At 41.5% G+C, this 26,464-nt stretch overlaps 1 protein-coding gene across 1 annotated transcript in view; it reads left to right on the top strand.

Annotated features, from left to right (window-relative positions):
* The window catches only part of cdh13 (cadherin 13, H-cadherin (heart)), a 925,252-nt gene that overhangs the window by 324,606 nt on the left and 574,182 nt on the right, over positions 1 to 26,464 (top strand). The window contains exon 3 of the mRNA XM_060923723.1: positions 9,359 to 9,570. Within this exon, the coding sequence (XP_060779706.1) occupies positions 9,359 to 9,570 (212 nt within the window). The remainder of the gene's footprint in view (positions 1 to 9,358; positions 9,571 to 26,464) is intronic.

The raw sequence follows: 26,464 nt of genomic DNA, 5'->3' as shown, positions 1-26,464 counted from the left end.
TAATCACAGCAAGCAGAACAGAATACCATCGAGAGAGAAATCAAGCATGAAATCAGGAGCGTATTCTTAGCTGTGGATGAACTTCTCTTTATTCGAAGCCTTCACTGGGTGGTCAGGAGCTCCTCCAGAGGGCACACCGGACACGGGCTGATATACGAGGTGTGTGACTGGAGCGTATGTTGGCCACTCTTCCTCTCGGCAGCCCGCTGTCCTCTCTCTCTCTCCCATCAGCGCATTATTTATGAGGCCTTAGTTCACAAGAGGCCATAACGCTTCATTTCCCAGCACTCTTTCTCCTCTGTGGAAAGGGCTGCTCTCTTATAAAACTGCAGTTTATTGCTCCCTGGAAGCATCCACACTTTGTGTGTGTGTGTGTGTGTGTGTGTGTGTGTGTGTGTGTGTGTGTGTGTGTGTGTGTGTGTGTGCTGACTTCTTCTGTCTCGTCCGTGTTTTAAATATGAGCTGGGGGGGGACCTGACTATTGTACCATCGCTACCATTAAGGTGTTGGAGCTCTTCGAGCATGTAATAATTATATGAGACAGACATACCGGTAGGGAGCACAGAGAGAGAGAGAGAGAAAGAGCACAAACCTTCAGCGTGCACATTAAAAGAGATCAGGTGTTGTACTCAGTCCATGGCAGACATCATGCACACATTACGCACATCATGCATGGAGGAACAACCCATGAAAGTTTTGCTGCTCAATTCAGGCCTTTAGAACTCCACCTCATTCAACAACCAATGAAAGAAAAGAATGAGAAAAAGTGTAGTACTTTCAGCTAAAACATTTTCATTAAACTAATACACACTCTCTGAACACATGGCAACACAGGAACACCTGCACACCTTCTCATTCATGCAATTATCCAGTCAGCCAATCATGTGGAAGCATGCCGATGCATAAAATCATGCAAATGCAGGTCAGTTAATGTTCACATCAAACAACAATGTGATCTGATCTCAGTGACTTTAAACATAGCATGGTTGCTGGTGCCGGTTGAGCTGGTATGTCAGTTAAGAAATAAATCCAGTTCTGTAGGAAAACATCTTAATGATAAGCATAATCAGAGAAGTATGAAAAGGAAGGAAGGCTACAGTAACTCAAGTAATCACTCTGTACAGCCATGGTGAGCAGAAAAGCATCTCAGAATCCACAACATGCTGAACCTAAAGGTGGATGAGCTAAAATAGTGGAAGACCACATCTGGTTCCAATCCTGTCAGCCAAGATGAGCAGGGCTAGGCAAAAATAGACATTTTGAATGAAACTAGACAGTTGAAGATTCGAAAAACATTGCCACTTGTCTCATTTCATACGGTTAAATATGAAGATATTGTTTGTACCATCTCGTGTGTGTGTGTGTGTGTGTGTGTGTGTGTGTGTGCAAAAGGTTTAGGCACATGTAAAGAAATGCTGGAAATAATGAAATGAAATATTTCAACATTAAAGAAAAATACTATAAACAGCAGTAAGCCATAATAAATGAAACAAAGTTAATATTTGGTGTGAGACGACCCTTTAAAAAAAATAGATAGTAGTCTCAGGTCCAGTGAGTGCAGTTTTATAAGGAAATGAGCTGTAGGTTTTACTGAGTATCTTACAGAACCAGCCACAGTTCTTCTGGACACTTTGACTGTCACACTCGCTTCTTAATTTTACACCAAAACCCAGTAGCCTTCATTATGTTTTCTTTTTTAATCTGAAAAGTGTTGTCTTATGTAACGTGCTGCTCAGATACAAACTTTTTTTTTCTGTAACATTTAATTTTGTGCTGAAAAATGAATGTTTGTAACTCTAAAATGCTTTTGTACTGACTTGATAATGTAGAAGTCATAAAATAGAAATCTATAACAAAGTTTGGATGAAAAAATATAGGGTGCCTCAGACTTTACAGATTACACAGTACTGTGTGTGTGTGTGTGTGTGTGTGTATATATATATATATATATATATATATATATATATATATATATATATATATATATATATATATATATATATATATATAATCTTATCAGCTCATACTGTAGGTTGTCTTTTCAAGTGCAATGAGAGCAAACAAAAAAAAACCAACAAGACCATCAACAGTGCAAAACTGATTATTGTTCTTAATATTCTATTAAAAAGTCATTTCTTCATCTTCTGTATTAATTAAAGAAATGATAGCATGACATGACAGCTCTTTTTTCCCCTGTGTCCTGGCTGAGTGGTGTGGAGATACCTGATTTATGCTTGAAGGATCCCATTTTTGCATGACATTTGCTGCTGAAAGTACAGAACGTTAGAATAGTCAAATGTTTTAGAGGTCCCTTTGTTTTTGTGTGTAAATTTGTGCTTGTTTTAACTGATTATTTCAATCTCTTGCCAAATTTTGAGAATACCACTAGCCACTATCTTAAGCATGCTAATTTTCCATGGTGTACCATTGATCGTAACACAAGTGCGTGGTTCTAGAAACAGTAAAAAATTAAATTTTTTTAAAAAGTTAGGTTGACTTCCGTAGTTCATCAGTGATGATCAGTGCGGTTTTCAGCGAGATAGCTGAGTGTGAATTGTCTGCCATTTTAATTAGCCAGAGAGCCAGATATCTGAAGTTCAGTTAGCCCACACTGTTAATCTGAGTGTGCTGCTGTTAGATAAAGAGTGTAGCACAAAGATAATGATGTGTAACGAGACCATCAATGACAGCGTAGTTCACTCCAGCCCTGTGTGGTTAATTTATAATTGTTAGTGGAAGCCCTATGCCTCCAAAATGAATCCAAAATGGCGAGGAATTGACCGAGAAGAAGCGATTTTTGTTGAACTGCTCATTAAGGCTCAATTAGTCCATAACTTCATTAATAATTGTAATTAAGCAAATCGGGGTAGGAGCTATATGCACCCCAGGCAGACCCACCTTCTTGGCAAAAAGAATCAAAATCAGTGAAGAATTGAGAGGGAAGAAGGGATTTTCATGAAATGTGGATGACGACAGATGGACGACGGGCAACACATGATGGCATGAGCTCATCGCCTGTCAGCTGGATGAACTAATAAGGAAACATTACACATCACCTGTATACCTAACAGTCCTTATTTTGTGATGGTAATATAAATAAATAAATAATCATCTGAGGATTCTACATGTGCTGATGAACAAACAAACAATCTTTCTTGCAAAATCTCACTTTCCCTGCTGTGTTGTTATTCTGAATTAATAGCCCATGATTTAACTTAATATATAATAACATCATAAGCTATTGTCTGTTACAGGAATAAAGTATCCCAATTAGCATCATTAGACCATTCATTGGAACTATATCAGGGTAGATTAATTAATAATAATCTGGAATCACCACATGGAAATTCAAGTTAAATGCATGCACTAACCAAGTCTGGACACGAGGAACTTGTGTAAATATCGACATAACTTTTTATGTGAAGTCATTAACTCCATCCTACAGGAAGAGGTCAGTGATCATCAAATATTGCTCTCAAATCTTGAAACCAGTGCTTTGCAGGGGAAAAAAAAATTGCATTATCATGAAATATGTTGTGGTACCATAAAACTCCATAACATCGTCTGATCTTGAAATTTCACTCATTGCACTCGTGATTCATCTGATTTGAAAACACTTGCAAACTTTCATTGCTGGTGCCAATAATTCTGGAGCTGACTGTAACTTGGGGCTTGGAGTTTTGCAGAGATAGAGAAAAAAAGGAAGTAGAGAGAAAAAAGGGTTGGAAATGTCAAAGAGAAGAGGAAAAAAAGTAAAGCAGGAGGTATGGGACTGAGAGATAAGACAGCCGTGGACATGATCAGAGGGGATAAGCTGGGATACTGTGGCGGTATCTCACCCAGTCAGACCTGAGGCACAGCTTACCATATAAACACACACACACACACACACAAGGACATATATATGTAGCCTCATGTATTCAGCAGCTTCTTCTTCATCTTTTTTCGGCTTCTTCTTTTTTTTTTAATGCACGAACTATTGACCGTCTCAAGTTAGTGAATAAAGAATGAACTTTTGTTAGTTTTTTACTTCAGTCAAGGGGCCCAGAGATCATTGTGCTGCTGTGCTACTCTTTTACCTTCTGTCTGAATGACTGAATGAGAGAGAGAGAGAGAGAGAGAGAGAGAGAGAGAGGATCCTGAATTATGGTCAAGGTCCTTGTTATCAATGACTTGCCTTGGCAAAAACAGTTCTCAGGACAAAAATGATAATTGTTCACTGCAGAGGTCACGGCTGCTCCCTGAACTTCTACTACATCACTTCCTTAAAGAAACTACAGTAATCTCTCTCTCTCTCTCTCTCTCTCTCTCTCTCTCTCATGCAAGAACTGTAGTCTGAGATATAATTTATTTACTCTGCATGTCTCATTGCTAATTATACAAAAGACTCTAACCTTTGTACAGGCATTTATGCAAAGATGGCGCATGGAAATGAAAGGAATACTCCAGTGTTTTTCATGCTAATCTGTATCATATTTGCTATAATTTACAATAATTTGACTTTTACTGAGGAAATAAAAAAGCCATTTGCTTGAAACTCACTTTTAATATGGGCAGGTGAAAGCAGATTGTATTCATCAATTAAATTTAAAATATGCAATTACATAAATAGTGTACTTTTTGAAACTGCAGTGGTTACAATAATGATTTTAGTCTGAGACAGACAGAAGAGAAAGTTTTAGCAAACCGTTTGTGTGTGTGTGTGTGTGTGTGTGTGTGTATACACACACACACACACACACACACACACACACACACACACACACACAGGGTGTTTAAAAAAAAATTGATATTACTATTGATATTACTTTAGATGTAAGTATCCCAGAAACTACACAGTCTAGGCAAATGAAACTGAACAGGCTTAATGTTGAGCAACAGAAGATTTATTCCTCAAAATTTCAATGAGAAATTCAAAGTTATGTGGATTCCATGAACGATTTCACAAATTTTCAATATTCGTGAACCCGCTTGACCGTCTCTTCCAATGCTGGTGGTCATCCAGATCCTTTTGCCCTGCACAGACAGCCTTCCTCTTTGAACTTTTTGTGCCGTGTCCAAATCTGCATTGCAGTTGGTGCATTTTTAAAGAATTCTCTGATAAATGCACGCTGCACGGTCTTATTCGACTGTGTTCGAGCGTCTTCTAACACACAAAACGCCTTTTCTTTTCCAGTGAATGGCATTTCTATACCTAAAAAGATAAAAACAAAAAACATTAAACATAAAATGTTGACCTGTTTCCACACATGCTGTTATAATTTGAAGTCACTTGAATGAGAATTGTCAAAGTTATTAGATTGTGAAATTATATAACATTTTTTGAAATACCCTATATACAGTATATATATTTTTTTCACAACACTGGAGGACTTACTTTGCTAGATACTGTGTCTTAACAAGAGAAAATGTATTGAATATGCGCAAAATTATCTAAGATTTCTTTTTATGAGTTTGTACAGTACAGTACTGTGCAAAAGTCTTCAGTGCCTGATTTTTCTTCGTGCAGTCTTTGTTATTGAATTTTATTCTCGAGTTAGTACATGGGCAATTCCATGTAAATGTCAACCTCACCATGCAAAAATAAAGCAACATGTAATACATCAAAACCACTCCCAGAGATATCACCTAGGCCTGTATTTTACAGATGTGAATAAGTTGAACCAATTTGTAACCAACCTAATATGTCACTGTCAGTCTTTCTTTCTTATAATGTAAAACCCAAGCTAAAATCAACTTTGATCATGTACAATTCTATATTATTGCCACAAGCCACAGAAATGTATGCTAAAATCCACAAAACAGCAAAACAATAGCCATCCTAAATATTACTTAAGAACTTTGATAGTTTTAGCTGATATTTAGAGAGTTTTTCAAAGGGTTATGGTGGTTAAATTGCTGATTTTCTAAACATATGCCATGTCTATTTCAGACGCGTCACATCCATAACGGAATTTCGTCACATCCATAACGCTGACTTTTCCTTCCGAAACTCTGCATGAAATACAAAATATTTTAAACAAAGATTTTTTAATATTCACCTTGGACCCCTCTATCAAACGGATATCTCCATTTCGACATTAGGTTTACGATTTCACAGAGTTTGATAAAAATGTACAGTCACCCAAGAAAAGTGATACTTTTTCTGTCACATCCATAACGCATCTTTTATTGGCATTTTCTGGCATGCCCTAGATGTACTATGGGAATTGTTCTTGTTCTATCACTTCTCCAGTATGGTACAGCCTTAAAATATGCAACACCTGTTTAAATACTGGGAGACAATAAAACATGCACTGGGTCATTTGTTGCCATTTTGAGTTCAAGTGTCACGTCCATAACGCTGGAATTGCTCACATAAAGCCCTGTGATGACCTGGCGACTTGTCCAGGGTGTACCCCGCCTTTCGCCTGTAGTCAGCTGGGATAGGCTCCAGCTTGCCTGCGACCCTGTAGAACAGGATAAAGCAGCTAGAGATAATGAGATGAGTTAGTACATAATCATTTCATTTTAAATTTCCAAGCATTAGTTTTCCAGAACAAAATTAAATGGTGCAGAAAATATTTGTATATCAGCAAAGAAAGCAGCAGATTATAAGTAAGTGCCCACTTTACAGACTTAAATAAATAAAATAAAAATTAATGAAGGCTGCTGGGTTTTGCTGCAAAAATAAAAAGCAAGACCAAGAGTCAAAGTGTCCAGAAGAACTGTGGCTGGTTCTAAAAGATGCTCAGAAAACGCACAGCTCATTTCCTTATAAAACTGTACTCATTGTACTTGAGACCACTATTTTTTATTTTATTTTAAAGCAAAGATTCATCACACTAAATATTGACTTTGTTTTATTTATTACTGTTTAGTAATGTTTATAGTATTTTTAATGTAGAAGTTTTTAATCTTGTTATTTTTAAGGTTTTTGCTCTACAGCATTTCTTTGCATGCACTTAAGGCTTTTGCACAGTACTATATATCAGATCTAAGATTATTCAGTCTTCAGATGTTTTTACACATTTCAAGATTTATGTTGTCTTATTTCTTGACAGAGGGTGGCACGGTGGTGTAGTGGTTAGCGCTGTCGCCTCACAGCAAGAAGGTCTGGGTTCGAGCCCCGTGGCCAGCGAGGGCCTTTCTGTGTGGAGTTTGCATGTTCTCCCCGTGTCCGCGTGGGTTTCCTCCGGGTGCTCCGGTTTCCCCCACAGTCCAAAGACATGCAGGTTAGGTTAACTGGTGACTCTAAATTGACCGTAGGTGTGAATGTGAGTGTGAATGGTTGTCTGTGTCTGTGTCAGCCCTGTGATGACCTGGCGACTTGTCCAGGGTGTACCCCACCTTTCGCCCGTAGTCAGCTGGGATAGGCTCCAGCTTGCCTGCGACCCTGTACAACAGGCTAAAGCAGCTAGAGATAATGAGATGAGATTTCTTGACAGATATAAATGCTTGAAAATTTACAAATTATCCGACAAGAACCATTCATCCATTATCTGTAGCCACTTATCCTGTGCAGGGTCACAGGCAAGCTGGAGCCAATCCCAGCTGACTTTGGGTGAGAGGCAGGTTACACCCTGGACAAGTCACCAGATCATCACAGGGCTGATACATAGAGACAAACAACCATTCACACCTACGGTCAATTTAGAGTCACCAGTTAACCTAACCTGCAGGTCTTTGAACTGTAGGGGAAACCGGAGCACCCGGAGGAAACCCACACAGACATGGGGAGAACATGCAAACCCCACACAGAAAGGCCCTCGCCAGCCACTGGGCTTGAACCCAGAACCTTCTTGCTGTGAGGCGACAGCGCTAACCACTACACCACCATGCCACCTCTGACAAGAACCAGAAAATTTAAAGATTAAAGTCTTATCATATAAAATATTACAGTAGATATGTGACTATATTCAAGATATTTGCACTTGCTGAGATGCTTCTTTTTTGCAGTAATATTCATGTAATTTATTTATTCATTTATTTCTTTCATACAGTACTTCTGTGTCTGTGATAAATGTAAGCTATATTGACACTGACAACGCAATCACAATTTCACTCGCTAAAAAAGTACTTTGATCTATGAAAAGATGACCTAGACAGAGTTAGAATTTCAATTACAAATAACGTTGGGTAAAAAAAAAAAATTAATCAAAGCCTTCTAAAAATGTAAGCGATCTACATACCTTTATTGATGCCAACAGCCCTTTAGAGTCTTTTTTTTTTTTTTTTTTAATCGATGCAGTGAAACGTTACAGCTCTTGTCAGTAGCACCCATATGCTCCAGGTACAGTGCATATAGATTAGGTTGAAAATTGCTGGAGTACAAAGAGTGCAGTTTTTCTGTAATCACCAACAAATTGTGCCGAGTACATTGACTATAAATCAGATTAAAGTCCTGGAGGAAAAGAGAAAGGAGGAGAGAGAGAGAGAGAGAGAGAGGATATTTGGAAGGTTAAGGTATCTCACTTTAATGCCTTTTGATGAATGAGTCATATTTTACATTTTCTACTTTGCTTTAAACACACGGCTCAATGAGCACAGAACGAACTTTGCCAGGTTCATTCACATTTTCCAGGGACATGCCACTTTATTTCTGAGACAGTAAGTCTTTCTTTCTTCAACGGTACATAAATTACCCAAGAAAATAACCTACTGTGCCAAATCTATGCCACAAAATGATGCTGAACCCATAGCATACTACCCACTCTGCAATGTCATTAACATTCCATATTATTCAGGAGCTTGCAGCTTTTACACTCACCAGCCACTTTATTAGGAACACCCATCCACCTGCTGTTTAATGCAGATCTCTAATCAGCCGATCCCTTGACAACAGTACAATGCATAAAATCATGCAGATACAAATCAAAAGCTTCAGTTAATGTTCACTTCAAACATCATAATGGGGAATATTGTGATCTCAAATTGTGACTTTCCTTGTGGTACGGGTGTTGGTTTGAGCCAGATGGACTGGTTTGAGTATTTCAGAAACTGCTGCTCTCCTGGAGTTTTCACACACAACAGTCTCTAGAGTTTACACAGAATGGTACAAAAACACCCATAAAACATTAAGTGAGCGGCAGTTCTGTGGGTGGAAACGTCTTGTTGATAAGAGGGAAATGACCAGATTGGTTCGAGCTGCCAGGAAGGATATAGCAACTCATAGCAACTCTTTACAACCGTGATGAGCAGAAAAGTATCTCAGCATGCAACAGCAGAAGAACACATTGGGTTCCACTCCTGCCAGACAAGAACTGGAATCTTAGGATCAAGAACAAGTTCCTATTAAAGTGGCTGGCGAGTGTATATGCATCACTGTACATTTATTGCTGTAGCATTAATAAATATATTTGTGTGTATGTGTTTACAGTGGTGTTCGACGACTGTGAGGGGAATAAGGATGTGGCGTTTGAAGTGTCCCACCCTGACTTCCTGATAGATGAGGACCTGAATTTGGTCCCGAGACGAGATATACTTGACAGTGGGACCATCATATTCATTCACTGGCTTAGTGACGATGCTGATGATACAGCACAGGTGGACATAACTGGCGCGCCAACCCAATCTACCCATACACTCAGGGTAAGTGTGTGTGTGTGTGTGTGTGTGTGTGTGTGTGTATGAAAGCACTTCATTGAAAGTGACATAAACTCAGTTCAATTCAATTTTCTTTGCATTTTTTGTCACAAAGCAGCTTTGTAGAAATCTGGGTGTATATTTAGATGCCTAACGAGAAAGCCAGAGTGTTACAACAGCATGAGATGACATGAGCACAAACCACGACAGGAACCAGATTCAAAAGGGAACCTATCCTCTTGTGGGCAACAATGGATAGTTGGATTATAAATCATGACAGTGTACAAGTGTAGAAGAGTGTAAGTGTGTTTAAAGTATGTTCATATGAATGTGAATAAGAGTCCTGGGAGGAATACAGGACAGTCTTTATGACTATAACAACGGTTTAATCTACACTAATGTACGCTATTCTGGTGAGATTATCCACTGAGACAAGGGTGAGTACTGGACATTCTGCAGAAGTAGAGCATCAGGATGAATCAGGCAGGTCTGGAGGGTGAGGTGAGCCACAGCAGTAGATGTGGTTCAGGATAACGCATCACATCAGAGAGAGAGAATAAATTATTAGGTGTGCTCTTATTCTATCATGGTTTCAAAGGGTGTACATTGTGAGAGAGGATAGACTCCAGCAAGTCTAACTTGGACAGTAGGAAAAAGAGAGCTTGTAGGTAGCGCAGGTATAATCTCATACTATTGCCGTTTAGAAATACTTATTCCAACAGGCATCAGCTGACATAATAACCACTTTTGTCAATTTTGGTGTTAAGCTGACATAACAGCTGAGTCAAGTGACATAAATTTGGGGTGACATAACGCTGTAGTGTAATACCTTTCTTATTTCTGCTCTGAAGGTTTGTGTGAATACTCATGTGAATGTAGACATAGATGCTTGACATAAGCAAAATTATCAGCCAATTTCAAGCTTGAAATGAGTAAAATATCAGAATATGGTTTAATCATCTTAGATAATCTTTTTTCACCTTTATTGGATAGGACAGTGTAGAGACAGGAAATGAGCAGGGGAGAGAGAGAGACAGGGAGGGATCGGGAAATGACCTTGGGTCGGAATTGAACCCAGGTCCCCGGATTTATGGTATGGCGCCTTATCCACCTGAGCCATGACGCCCCCCATCTTAGATAATCTAATTAAGAGAAATATTAGTTGAGTTTGCCTACAGTAGAGATATTTTTGCGATGAGAATAAAGTGAATGAATGAATGAATGAATATATATCGTGTTGGATCTTGTTCCACCTGGGATATAACAATCAACCAAATTCCAGAGGAAAAAAGCAAAGAGAAATGTATTAGGTGTAAAAAAGAAAACGTTATTGAAGCTTACAGTATCATGGCTGCATAAGTGGAACTCAGAATTAACCAAACACATTCAAACAGATGTTCAAAAGTAATTATTATACACCTGTCATTGCTGAAGTGATTCTGATTAACCCCAAATAAAGATCAGTGGTTTCTGTAGGATTTTCTTGACTTTTTTTTTCATCCAACTGCTGAAGTCACGGTCCATAAAAAGCTTACAAAGCATGGATGAGATCTCATTGTTGAAATGTATAGATCCAGAGAGGGCTACAAAATAAGTTTGAAAACATTAGATGGACCATGGAACAGAGTAAAGATCATGATCAACAAGTGCTGAAAATGGGGCACCACAGTGACATTACTAAGAACAGGGCGCCTCTCTGGGTGGCACGGTGGTGTAGTGGTTAGCACTGTCCCGTCACAACAAGAAGGTTCTGGGTTTGAACCCAGTGGCCGATGGGGGCCTTTCTGTGTGGAGTTTGCATGTTCTCCCCGTGTCTGCGTGGGTTTCCTCCGGGTGCGCCAGTTTCCCCCAAAGTTTAGGTTAATTGGTGACACTAAATTGACTGTAAGTGTGAATGGTTGTTTGTGTCAGCCCTGCGATGACCTGGCAACTTGTCCAGGATGTACCCCACCTCTCACCCATAGTCAGCTGGGATGGGCTCCTGCGACCCTGCGCAGGATAAGCAGTTACAGATAATAGATGCCCTTACAAAAAATAAGTTTATTCAAGTGTGCTTCTAGTATACTTCTTTTCAACTAAAAATAAAAGAGTATGCTTTCAGTTTACTTTTTATTTACTTATCAGAGATATACCTAATACAGTTATACATAACTATACTTGGCTTATACTGAAAAGTATATAAAAAAGTCTAAGTATATTAAGCTTATACTTAAATTTTTGATCAAGATATACTTAACAAAAGTGTAATAAAGTATTAAAATATTTTTGCCTTATGTTTAAGTGTACTTGCCCTGTAATTGTGCTTATCCTTTTGATAGTAGCCTATAAAATACTTCTTTTTCACACATATTGGCTTCTTTGTGATATACGGCAGCATGTTTTAAATCCCATCTTTTAAACCTACATGTACCATAAGTTTATGGTCAGCTCTGGGGTGGAATAGCTTAAGAGTAAACAGTGTTGGAACTTAAACTTACCTTTTATATACATAGTGTTATTAACCCACAAAGAGACAGATAAACATTTCTCTTATTTTATTTGCCAACAAATTTGAAAACAAAGTTGAGAGCATTGTGATAGACTTGAATTATACTGGCTGTCATTATACGCCACCACCAAAATACATCTGAATTTTTACAATTTCATCAAAAAACAAGTCAAATTTCATCAAAGTTTTTTTTTTTTTATTTCTCCTGAGTGGGATAATTAAATTTTTATTTATTTATTTATTTTTCTTTAGCGCTTGGGTGTCAATTTGAGTTGTCATTCCCATGTTTTTATACTTTGGCATTTAATACAATGTTGCTTAAAATTTTGATTTTTAAAGAAAATTAATATGTTCTTAATCCTGAGTATCTGTTGTTATTTTGTGAATTCTTACCTTTTATAACTTCATTGTAACTTACGGTACAAAACACTCAAGTTGTTTACTGGTAGTGTGCATGAGGTAAGGGTTAGGGCTAGAAAACTAATAGTATACCTAGAAGGGTAATTGCAGGATACTGAAAAACTAAAAAGTGGACTAGATGTACATAACCAGTAACTAATAGTATATTTTCAATATGCTATAAAGTATGCTTTTATAAACTAAAAAGTGGACGAGAAGTGTGTAATGAGTAAACCAACAGTATATTTCCAGCATGCTACAAAGTATACTTCAGTAAACTAAAAAGTGGACGAGAAGTATAAAACAAGTAAACTCATAGTATATTTCCAGTATACTATGACGTATGCATTTGTAAATTAAAGAGTGGACTACAAGTATAGAACTAGTAAACTATTAGTATATAAGTTTACTTGTGGTATACTTGCAGTACAAAGTAAAAAATACTAGTTGTATACTCAAAGTTTACTTCTCTTAGACTTAAAATATAATTTTTATAAACTAAAAGTGGGCCAATTTAGTCCCAATAAGTATTAGATTAGTTTACTTACAAGTATACTGTAAGTACATTGATATCAGTATACTTGGTACACAAAAGTGTATTTAAGGAAATATACTTTAACTTTACTTAAGTATACTTAATAAAATGAACTTGAAGTATACTTCTTTTTGATAAGGGTGGATGGATGGAGGACATCTCTCCAAGATTGATGAAAGTACAAGACAAAACTTATGTTCTGCACAAGAAGCTGCAGGAGTGTTGTACAAGTCCTGGCCAGTCCCTGCATGTGATGGCAAACGGTTGTATTTTTCACAGGTCTGGGTTATGGGGTAGGGTGACCAGATGGAAGATCTTTCTCAGGAAGAAAACAAAATAAGACAAAACAAACCACTAAAACCCAACTGAATCACCCCAAGCTGTGTGTCAAAAGCAAAACATATTACCCAAAGAACACCATACCCATGGTGAAGCATGGTGGATCATGCTCTGGGGTTGCTTCCAGCTGGGACTGGGGTTCTAGTCAAGATAGAGGGAAGCATGGATAGCACCAAATATCAGTCTTCTTTCACACAAAACCTGCAGGCCTCTGCTAGTCAGCTGAAGATGAAGAAAAAAAAATTCACCTTCCAGCACAATAACCACCCAAATCACAAATTCCAAATTAACAAAGGAATGGATTCAGATAAAAGATCATCAACATTTTGGAATGAACCAGTCAGAGTCCAGATCCTATTGAAACCCTGTGGAATGTCTTGTACATGAGATCCCCTTACAATCTTATAGATATGGAGCATTTTTGCAAGGAAGAGTGGAAAAAAGTGGAATTTCCAATTCAAGATATGCTCACTTGGTCGAAACTTACCCTAAAAGACTGAGTGATGTATTAGAAGCAAAAGATGCTTTAGCAATGTGTTAGATAAGGTGTGTGGCCACAGGTTCACATAGAGGAATCTGTCGGCATAACATTTTTTCCCCTTGGTTGTTATCTTTTACCATCTTTAGTGTAATATCTGATATGATTTATTTTTAGGCTTTTTTGCACCACAAATGCCTGTGATTTTAACAGGGGTGTGTAGACTTTTTATATCCACTGTATTCAGTAAAATAGTACAGAATTGTAGATCATTACATTTCATCGTAGAATGCTTCTATAATGGCTTCCTTTTTTCCTTATGTTTATTTCCTATGCAATAACAAAGTTCATAAAATCAATAATTTCAATACTGTGTATGACAGCTTACACTGACTGAGCACTTTATTAGGAACACTATACTACTACTGGTTAGGACCTCCCATCCATCCATTATCCATAACCACTTACCCTGTGCAGGGTCGCAGGCAAGCTGGAGCCTATCCCAGCTGACTATGGGCAAGAGGCGGGGTACACCCTGGACAAGTCGCCAGGTCATCACAGGGCTAACACATAGAGACAAACAACCGTTCACACTCACGGTCAATTTAGAGCCACCAATTAACCTAACCTGCATGTCTTTGGACTGTGGGGTAAAACGGAGCACCCAGAAGAAACCCATGCAGACACAGGGAGAACATACAAACTCTACACAGAAAGACCCTCATCAGCCACTGGGTTTGAACCCAGGACCTTCTTGCTGTGAGGCAACAGTGCTAACCACTACACCACCATGCCACCATTAGGATCTCCCTTTGCTCTCAAAACAGCTTCGGTTATTCATGGCATGGGTTCCACAAGATGTTGGAAATATTCCTGTGAGATTCAGGTCCATGTTGGCATGATTGAATCATGCAAATACTGCAGATTTTTCAGGTGCACTTTCAGGCTATGAATCTTCCATTCTACCACATCCCAAAGGTGTTCTACTGGATTCAGATCTGGTGACTGGGAAAACCACTGATGAACATTGAACTCATGTCATGTTCATGAAACCAGTTTGAGATGACTTTTGCTTTGTGACATGGTGCATTATCATGTTGGAAGTAGTCATTAGAAGATGGTAAATTGTGGCCATGAAGCATTGCACATGGTCAGTGGCAATGCTCAAATAGGCTGTGGCATTTAAATGATGACTGATTGGTATTAATGGGCCCAAAGTGTACCAAGAAAATTCCCCACACCATTACACCACCTCCACCAGCCTGGACTGTTAACACAAGGCAAGTTGGGTCCATGGATTCATGCTGTTGGTGCCAAAGTCTGATCCTACCATCTGTGTGCCTCAGCAGAAATTGAGATTCATCAGACAAGGCTACATTTTTCCAGTCTTTGACTTCAACAGTGTTGGTGAGCCTGTGCTGACTACAGCCTCAGATTTCTGTTCTTGGCTGACAGAAGTGGAACTCAATGCAGTTTTCTGTTGTTGTATCCCATTTGCATCAGTGTTTAACATGTTGTACATTCTGAGATGCTTTTCTGCTCACCACAGTTTTACAGAGTGGTTATCTGAGTTACCATAGCTTTTCTGTCAGCTTGATCCAGTCTGGCCATTTCCCATTGACCTCTCTCATCAATAATGCTTTTCCATCTGCAGAACTGCTGCTCACAGGATGTTGTTTTTATTGCACTGTTCTGAGTAAACTCTACAGACTGATATGTGTAAAAATCCCAGGAGGTTAGCAGTTACAGAAATGCTCAAACCAGCTCATCTGGCCCAAACATCATGCTGTGGTCAAAATCACTGAGATCCCATTTTTCCCCCATTCTGATGGTTACCTGAAGCTGCTGGTCTGTATCTGCCTGATTTTATGCATTGCACTGCTGCCACACAATTGATTGGTTAGACAATTGCATGAATGAGTAGGTGTACAGGTCTATCTAATAGTGTTCTGTAAGTGCATAATCATCCAAAATTTCAAAATTGTGACAGGCATAACATCTGTTGACTATCTGAACATGACCTTTATAAATATTTATATACTTTTATTGTCATCATCAGTGGCTTCTACAGGTGTCATTTAGCTCTTTGAAAACTTCCCTTATACAGTGGTGATTTGAAAGTTTGTGAACCCTTTCGAATTTTCTATATTTCTGCATAAATATGACCTAAAACATCATCAGATTTTCACGCAAGTCCTAAAAATAGATAAAGAGAACCCAGTTAAACAAATGAGACAAAAATATTATACTTGGTCATTTATTTATTGAGGAAAATGATCCAATATTACGTATCTGACCACAACCTGGTTCTTCTACAGCCGAAGCACACCCCCCTAGCTCAAAGGCAGCCTGCAACAACTAGCTCCCTCAGGAGGTGGTCCCCTGAAATGGAAGATGCCCTAAGAGACTGCTATGACATCACAGACTGGGATGTGCTGCTTAGCCTACACTGTGAGGACATAGAGGGGCTGACACACTGTCTGACAGATTACCTCAACTTCTGTGCAGATGTGGTCTACCCCGCTAAGACTGTACGGTGTTACCCTAATAACAAGCCATGGGTAACACAGGAAGTCAAAGCTGTCTTCAACAGGAAGAAGGCCGCCTTCAGGAGCAGGGATAGGGAGGCGATGAAAGCAGCACAGCAGGAGGTGAAACGCTGCGTGAGGGAAGCTAAGGACAGCTACAGGAGAAAGGTGGAGCAGAAGCTGAAGGAGAACAGCATGAGGGAGGTCTGGGAAGGTGTGAAAACCAATACAGGCCACAATACAAAGACCAGAGTCATTGAGGGGACAGTGGAGAGGGTGAACAAGTTGAATGACTTCTTCAATCAGTTCAGCCAGCCCATGTCCTCCCCACCCTCTCCCTCACTGCAGTCATATCTCCTTCTTCCCTCAACACACCTCCCCCCAGTCATCACAGCAGCCCCCTCCTCCCCCACCTCAACACAGACTCCTCCATGCATTACTGCAGACCAGGCCAGAGGTCAACTGAGGAAGCTTCACCCCAGGAAAGCAGCAGGCCTGGACAAGGTGTGTCCACAACTACTGAAGACCTGTGCTGCTGAACTGGGTGAACCACTCCAACGCATCTTCAACCTCAGCCTGCAGCTGGGGAGAGTGCCAACCCTCTGGAAGACATCATGTATCGTTTCAGTTCCCAAAAAGAATCGGCCCGGCGAGCTGAACGACTTCCAACCAGTGGCACTCACTTCACATCTGATGAAAACGTTGGAGCGGCTCTTCCTCAGCCTCCTCAGACCCCAGGTACAACATGCCCAGGACTGCCTGTAGTTTGCGTACCAGGCAGGTGTTGGTGTGGAAGACGCCATCCTCTACCTGCTACACCGAGCCCACTCGCATCTGGATAAGGAAAATGGCACAGTGAGGATCCTCTTCTTGGACTTCTCAAGTGCCTTCAACACCATCCAGCCCTTATTGCTTCAGGACAAACTGAACAGGATGCGAGTGGACCCCTGCCTGGTCACCTGGATCTCCAGCTACCTCACTGACAGGCCACAGTACGTCAGGCTGAAGGACATCATGTCTGACACTGTGATGTACAGCACTGGACAGTTCTCCACCTCCTGGGACAGAACAGCCCCCAGCCCTCTGTCCGACGCATCCGTTTGCAAAACAAAAGGGAGAGGAAAGTCAGGGGAGTGTAACAGTGGCCCCCCACACAGTCCAGCCTTTACCTCAGAGAAAGCCCGCTGGCATTGCTCCATCCACTGGACCGGATCTGGTGCCCCCTTTTTAGTGAGATCAGTCAGCAGGCTGGTGACATCTGAATAATTAGGTATAAATCTACAATAGTAGCCAGACAGCCCCAGGAACTGTCTCACCCCCATTTTGGTCTTGGGCCTCAGGCAGGCCGCAATCGCTACTGTCTTATTGATTTGGGGACGCACCTGCTCATTGCCCAAGTGGAAGCCCAGATATCGTACTTCCACCCGCTCAATCGCACACTTCTTCGGGTTGGCTGTGAGACCTGTTCGTCTCAGTGACCTAAGGACAGCCCTTAGGTGTTGTAGGTGTCGCAGTCAGTCATTACTATAAATAATGATGTCGTCCAAGTATGCAGCTGCGTAGGTGGTGTGGGGGTGGAGGACCCTACCCATAAGCCGCTGGAATGTAGCGGGTGCCCCAAACAGCCCAAAAGGAAGTGTGACGAACTGGTGTAAGCCAAACGGTGTGGAAAAGGCCATTTTCTCTCGGGATAGCGGAGTCAAGGGGATCTGCCAATATCCCTTTGTCAAATCCAGTGTCGAATAAAAATGAGCCATGCCTAGTCGATTGAGCAACTCGTCAATACGAGGCATTGGGTACGCATTGAATTTAGACACCGCGTTGACTTTTCTATAGTCCACAAAGAACCGGACTGACCCGTCGGCCTTGGGAACCAAGACCACCAGGCTGCTCCAGTCACTGTGGGACTCCTTGATGATGCCCATTTCGAGCATGGCCTCGAGTTCTTCCCGAACCACCTTTTTTTTTGTGTTCGGGCAGTCTGTAAGGATGGCTGTGCACTACCACCCCCGGGGGCATCTCAATGTGGTGCTCTATGAGGTGGGTGTGGCCGGGCAGGGGCGAGAATACATCAGAAAATTCTGTCTGCAACTGGGTGACCTCCGTGAGTTGGGTTGGGGAGAGGTGGTTTCCACAGGGGACCGGAGCGGTGGGCGATGTCAATTTTTCCTTTTTGAACCTCCGGCCCCAGCTCCGCCTTCTCTGGAACCACCAACACCAATGCCATGGGGACCTCCTCGTTCCAAAGTTTTAACAGATTGAGGTGGTAAATCTGTAACCCCCCACCCCTGCCCATTCGCCGCACCTCATAGTCGACATCCCCGACTCGCCGTGTGACCTCAAAGGGTCCTTGCCACCTGGCGATCAATTTGGAGCTCGACATGGGCAACAACACGAGTACTTTATCTCCCAGTGTGAATTCCCTAAGGCGCCTGCCCCTGTCGTACAGACGAACTTGACATTCTTGGGCCTGCCACAAATTCTCCTGGGTTAGGTGCGTGAGTGTGTGGAGTTTGGTGCGCAGGTCGATAACGTATTGAATTTCGTTTTTACTGGTTGAAGGTCCCTCCTCCCAATTTTCACACAGCACATCCAAAATGCCATGCGGCTTACTCCCGTATAATAATTCGAACGGGGAGAACCCCGTGGAGGCTTGTGGGACCTTTTGCACTGCGAATAACAGGGGCTCGAGCCATTTATCCCAGTTGCGTGCATCCTCGCTTACAAATTTCTGAATTATGTTCTTGAGGGTGCGATTGAACCGTTCAACTAAGCCATCCATTTGTGGGTGATACATGCTGGTGCGGATAGGCTTAATTCCCAGTAACCCATACAGTTCGCGCAGTGTGTGTGACATAAACGTAGTGCCTTGATCAGTCAGAATCTCTTTGGGGATTCCGACTTGGGAGATGATGCGGGAGAGCGCTTCTGCAATACTACGTGCTGAGATATTGCAAAGAGGCACTGCTTCTGGATATCGCGTTGCATAGTCCACCAGAACTAAAATAAAGCGATATCTTCGTGTTGACCGATCTAATGGCCCGACAAGATCCATCCCAATTCTTTTGAATGGGGTCTTGATTAATGGCAGAGGGCGCAAAGGTGCTTTTGGAATGGCCACGGGATTTACTAACTGCTGGAGGTGCCCAGGCTCCCCGCAGCACCAGCATACCGGCCCAGGCTCTCCCTCTGCACTGCTGTTTAGGCGCTCACTCACCTGAGGGGGGAAGACACAGACACGGAAGTAGGAAACGCTAGGGCACTGCGGGTGCGGCGGGCTGGCTGGGGTGGAGCCAGCCCCCACCTCCGCAGTGGGGGAATGTGGTGAGGATGAGAAACAGAAGGGAGAGAGAGAGAGAGAGAGAGAAGGGTGGAGAGAAGAGGAGACACGCTGTCCTGCCGTCAGAACAGCCGCCATATGGTCCTCCGCCAGCTCGATGGCCTGATCCAGCGATGCCGGGCGATGGCACTGGACCCACTCCGCTGTTCCTTCCGGAAGTCGGGCGATGAATTGTTCCAGTGCCACCAGGTCGATGATTCCCTCAGCATCGCGGTTGTCGGCCCTCAGCCACCGCCGGCAGGCGTCCCGGAGTTGCTGGCCAAACGCGAACGACCGGCCGACCTCCTCCAGGCACAGCGCATGGAAGCGCTGCCGTTGCTGCTCCGAGGTACGCCCTACACGTTGGAGGACGGCCCTGCGGAGGTCGGTGTAGACCAGCCGGCTGTCGGTGGGGAGCTGTAGTGCGGCCAGCTGCGCCTCACCCGTTAGCAGGGGGAGGAGGTGCGCCACGCTGTTCCACCAGCCAACCCCATGCCTCTGCTGCCTGCTCAAAAAGAGCGAAGAAGGCTTCGGGGTCGTCATGCAGACCCATCTTCATTAGGGTGAGGTGGGGAGGGTCCGCGGCAGTGGTGATGGTGGACCCCGCCGACGCGAGCAGGTGCCAGAACGCCTGGTGATCTTCCTGCTGTGCCAGCACCAGGTCTTTGAACCGTTGTTCCTGCTCCTTCTGGAGGGTGACCACCGTCTGGTGCTGGCTCTTTTGGGCCAAGGTTAGGGCATGGACCAGGTCCTTGAAGGGGGAGGACTGCATGAGGCTGTCTCCTTCTGCGCTCCGTTCCCGGGTTTCGGCACCACTGTAGAACCAGAGCAGGTGGGTGGAGCACAGAAGCACGGCAGGCCAGAACTGAGTTCTCAGAAACTTTTATTTTTTCGCTGTATGTGTGGCTTTTCAGCTCATTCACTTTCTCATACACACATGCATTCTGGTCAGGAGAGAGCTCCCTTTCTCTGCTCTCTCTCTCCTTTTATAGGGCATGGTCACTGGGCAAGACACACAAACACAGGTTAATTCACGTCCGGTGCAGTGATTCTGCCACTTACCTTCCCTGACTCTGCCCTCCATTCACAGACCCACGCTTGACCACACCCCCGCTGCCACAGCATGTAATAGTCGGCGAGGTCACAAAGGACCCCAGGGTAACTTTTAAGCAACTGAAGGCCTCTCTCACATTGGCTAATGTTAATGTTCATGAGTCCACCATCAGGAGAACACTGAACAACAATGGTGTGCATGGCAGGGTTAGAAGAAGAAAGCCACTGCTCTCCAAAAAGAACATTGCTACTCATCTGCAGTTTGCTAAAGATCACGTGGACAAGCCAGAAGGCTATTGGAAAAATGTTTTGTGGCTGGATGAGACCAAAATAGAATGTTTTGGTTTAAATGAGAAGCATTATGTTTGGAGAAAGGAAAACATTGCATTCCTGCATAAGAACCTTATCCCACCTGTGAAACATGGTGGTGGTAGTATCATGGTTTGGGCCTGTTTTGCTGCATCTGGGCCAGGACGGCTTGCCATCATTGATGAAACAATGAATTTTGAATTATACCTGTACCAGCAGATTCTAAAGGAATATGTCAGGACATCTGTCCATGAACTGAGTCTCAAGAGAAGGTGGGTCACGCAGCAAGACAACGACCCTAAGCACACAAGTCGTTCTACCAAAGAATGGTTAAAGAAGAATAAAATTAATGTTTTGGAATGGCCAAGTCAAAGTCCTGACCTTAATCCAATTGAAATGTTGTGGAAGGACCTGAAGCGAGCAGTTCATGTGAAGAAACCCACCAACATTCCAGAGTTGAAGCTGTTCTGTATGGAGGAATGGGCTAAAATTCCTCCAAGCCGGTGTGCAGGACTGATCAACAGTTACCGGAAACGTTTAGTTGCAGTTATTGCTGCACAAGGGGGTCACACCAGATACTGAAAGCAAAGGCTCACATACTTTTGCCACATACAGATATGTAATATTGGATCATTTTCCTCAATAAATAAATGACCAAGTGTAATATTTTTTGTCTCATTTGTTTAACTGGGTTCTCTTTATCTACTTTTAGGACTTGTGTGAAAATCTAATGATGTTTTAGGTCATATTTATGCAAAAATATAGAAAATTCTAAAGGGTTCACAAACTTTCAAGCACCACTGTATATTTCTATGCACGTTTGTTCTTTCTGGCTTGTCACCCATACTGGATGAACCATTAGAGGCGTTGGGCAAAGTTTCTCCTAGTTTTGTGCTCTCTCATTTCTCTTGTCTGCCATGATGAAAAGATTTCCCAGGCCTGTCATTCCTTGATTCGTGCCAACTATCACTGGTGTCTTTCTGGTGCTGTTTCTCTAGCATCAGGTCTAATAAGAGGGTGCTGTAGCTTCTGGTGTATCACCACTCCTGCTGTTGTTTACTCTATTCTTAGCCTATCATTCTCCTGTTCTCCAGTGGTGCTCTGTGCTGGCAAATAGAAATGAATTATAACTCCCTTCATCATAGCAGCATCATGTTAAAGCTGATTCGGAAAGACATTAGAGCTCGTGCAATCTCACTCTCACATTTGAAAGGATTGCTATCTTACTCGTCCCACTCTGAACTGCTTTTATAGGGAGCTTCGTGCAGCTTTAGCAGATTGAGGTTTGCACACAATGGCACAATTCAGAATGATGTAGTGAAGAGTGAGTAGCTTGGAGCACAGAGCTTTTTGCACCTTGCTGCGATTTCCATGTATCCACTTGTGGTGACAATAACATTGGCTGAGGGACTGGCAGAAGCGAGGAGAACTGTATTAGAATAGTCCTGCATGAAGGGGCAGAATTAAGGTGTGGGGAAAAAAGTCTTATTATGGATCATTTAGCCTGTAATCTCCGTCAGGCTCAGTGTGAGGAAAATAAATAAACACAGAACTGCACTGAGCCTGAAGCCACTACGCTTGCACTCAGCTGTAGACCTCACAGTTGTTTCGGTGAGAGAATAAATGCAGCATTTGCTTTATTTGTCAGTTTTATTGCATGCTGATTATTGATAAGTGTGAAAGGAAATGAAAAAAAAAAATGTTTTTATTAGCCCCAGAGGCCAGTGTGGTCATGGGAGCTGTTGAAGAGGCAGAACTCTGATAAATGTAGACTATTATGTGAAGACTTATATTTCACAGCATAATTCACAGTCTTGTGCACAGGATCGATATATGAATGAATTAAATAGCAGATTTCAATAGGAAATGCATGCAAGGGATATGGTTCAGGGTTGCGTTTCATTTTCCTCAGTTTTTCTTGCTTTGCCTTTTCAGGTACAGTAAATAAATAGAAAAAACAAAGTAGCCGTATCATAAAACTGGAATGGAAAAAGGAAATACAAGGACTTTCTGTGCATTTAGAGACGTCTGGTGGTTCTGAGAGTTAGAAAACTTTTTATTTTCCATGTTTGAATTTTGCTTTAGGCTTGTGTCAAGGTTTTTTGTTTTGTTTTGTTTTGGGGTTTTTTTTCCGCAGTGGTAGTTGATTAGGTAGTTCTAGGAAAAAGGTTATAATGATTAGTGGTGCTGATTTGGCTTTAAATCTCATTCTGTTGCAATTTATTTACAACCTTAATTCCAAAAAAGTTGGGACACTGTGTAAAACATCAATAAAAACAGAATGTGAAGAATTGCAAATCATGGCATCCTTATATTTAATTGAAAATAGTACAAAGACAACATATCAGATGTTGAAACTGAGATTTTTAAAAAATTATTTTTGATAAGTATATGCTCATTTTGAATTTGGTGTCAGCAACACATTTCAGAAAAGTTGGGACGGGGCAACAAAAGACTGGAAAAGTTGTGTAAAAAAACAACAACTAAAAAACAAACCTAATTTGGTTAATTGGCAACCTAATTGGGTCAGTAACCTAATTGGGTATAAAAAGAGCATCCCAGAGAGGTGGAGCCTCTCAGAAGTAAAGATGGGGAGGGGTTCACCGCTCTGTGAAAGACTGCATGGGCAAACAGTGCAACAATTTAAGAATAACATTCCTCAATGTAAAATTGTAACGAATTTGGGGATCACATCATCTAGGGCAGGGCTTTTCAAAGTGTGGGGCACGCCTCCCCTAGGGGGCGCCAGAGTTCTTCGGGGGGGGGGGGGGGGGGGGCGCAACCTGAGGAAAAATAAACCAGAATAAGTTACAATTGCAGACATTTAGCGAACTTCAGCTAGCCTTTGCCAGAGACAAAATGGATCGATTTTTAGTACCTAAAGCTACAGTGAGTGAGGAGACAGAGTCTGGGCCAAGCAAAAAAAGAAGGAAGTATGACCACGATTATTTAAAGTTTGGATTTTCATGGACTGGATCTGAAGATGCTCCACTGCCACAGTGTGTTGTCTGATAAGAGGTGCTAGCTAACGATGCTATGAGATGTTTAAAATGTGTAAAACAAGATGTTTTTTAAAAAAAGCACAGATGTTTAAAATGTGTTAAAAAAAGATGTTTTAAAAAGCACAGATGTTTAAAATGTGTAAAAAAAAGTTTTAAAAAAGCACAGATGTTTAAAATGTGTAAAAAAAAGATGTTTTAAAAAGCACAAATGTTTAAAATGTGTAAAAAAAGAGGTTTTAAAAAAGCACAGATGTTTAAAATGTGTAAAACAAGATGTTTTAAAAAAGCACAGATGTTTAAAATGTGTAAAAAAAGATGTTTTAAAAAGCACAAATGTTTAAAATGTGTAAAAAAAGAGGTTTTAAAAAAGCACAGATGTTTAAAATGTGTAAAACAAGATGTTTTTAAAAAGCACAGATGTTTAAAATGTGTAAAAGAAAAAAATACAAATGTGTACAACAACCATTTTTTAAAATACGAATGGAACATTAAGTATAGCAACAACAAAAATTGTAAGGGGGGCGCTGTTGTTTATTTGCTCTCTGAGCAGGGCTGACTCTCCCACACTTTGAAAAGCCCTGATCTATGGTACATAATATCATTAAAAGATTCAGAGAATCTGGAGAAATCTCTTTATGCAAGAAACAAGGCTGAAAACTGACATTGGATGTCTGTGATCTTCAGGCCCTCAAGAGACACTGCATTAAAAGCAGACACGCGTCTGTAGTGGAAATCACTGTATGGGTTCAGGAACACTTCATAAAAGCATTGTTGATGAAAACAGTTCATTACTGCATCCACAAATGCAAGTTCAAACCAGATATAAACAATATCCAGAAATACCGCCACCTTCTCCAGGCCCGAGCTCTTTCACGATGGACTGAGGCAAAGTGGAAAATTGTCCCGAGGTCTGACGAATCAAAAGTAGAAATTCTTTTTAGAAATCATGGACACCACGTCTTCCAGGCTAAAGAGGAGAGGGACCACCTGGCTTGTTATCAGTGCACAGTTCAAAAGCCAGCATCTGTGATGGTATGAATGGGCATTAGTGCACATGACATGGGGAGCTTGTACATCTGGGAAGGCATCATTAATGCTGAATGATATATGCACGTTTCAGAGCAATATGCTGCCATCCAGACAAAATATTTTTCAGGGAAGGCCTTCCTTCTTTCAGCAAGACAATGACAAACCACATTCTTCACGTATTACAACTGTATGGCTCCATAATAAGAGAGTCTGGGTGCTAAACTGGCCTGCTACGGTCCAGAACTGTCTCCCATTGAAAACATTTGGTGCATTATGAAACGCAAAATACAACAAAGGAGATCCCAAACTGTTGAGCAACTGAAATTCAGGCAAAAATGGGATGTTTCACTGTCAAAACTCCAGCAATTGGTCTCCTCAGTTCTCAAATATTTACAGAGTTTTGTTAAAAGTTGAGGTGATGCAACACAGTGGTAAACATGCCCCTGTCTCAATTTTTTTGAAACATGTTGCTGACATCAAATTCAACATGAGCATATATTTTTCAAAAAACAATAACATTTCTCAGTTTAAACATTTGATATGTTGTCTTTGTACTATTTTCAGTGAAATATACAGTTTCCATGACATCCTGTTTTTATTTACAGTTTACACTGTCCCAACTTTTTTGCAATTCGGGTTGTACTTTCAGGATTTTTCAAGATTATTTAGCCTTGTTGTTGTGTTTAGTATTTAATATACATGTAGTATTGTGGGCGGCACGGTGGTGTAGTGGTTAGCACTCTCGCATCATAGCAAGAAGGTCCGGGTTCGAGCCCAGTGGCCGGCGAGGGCCTTTCTATGTGGAGTTTGCATGTTCTCCCTGTGTCTGTGTGGGTTTCCTCCGGGTGCTCCGGTTTCCCCCACAGTCCAAAGACATGCAGGTTAGGCTAAATGGAGGCTCTAAATTGACCGTAGGTGTGAATGTGAGTGTGAATGGTTGTTTGTCTCTGTGTCAGTCCTGCGATAACTTGTCCAGGGTGTACCCTGCCTCTCGCCCATAGTCAGCTGGGATAGGCTCCAGCTTGCCTGCGACCCTGTAAGACAGGATAAGCAGCTACAGATGATGGATGGATGAATGTAGTATTGTGTCCCAGCCCTCATCTTTAATTGACAATTGTGGTTTGAGGAATGAGTGTGAAAATGTAGGAGCATAGAAATACAGAGAGTGTAGAAGTGCTGGTTTGTTAAAACTTTAAATTGTATAGAAAAGGAAGTAGAGATTAGGGAACCTATAGCACAAAATCGGTGAAAAGGGAAAAAATTTCAGTCATGGTATTTCTCCAGAACTTCAGTTATTGCGTAATTCTAATTTATGACAGAGAGGGATCGTCTAAAAGCAATCTTTAGCCCATTTGTGTTCACTATCTCAGTCAGTACTCCTACTTACTGTGAGTGCTGAATACTGGCACTTCCCAAATCTC

This window comes from Neoarius graeffei, chromosome 6 (genome assembly GCF_027579695.1).
Source record: "Neoarius graeffei isolate fNeoGra1 chromosome 6, fNeoGra1.pri, whole genome shotgun sequence".
Taxonomy (NCBI): domain Eukaryota; kingdom Metazoa; phylum Chordata; class Actinopteri; order Siluriformes; family Ariidae; genus Neoarius; species Neoarius graeffei.
This window is presented reverse-complemented; position numbering and strand designations above follow the sequence as displayed.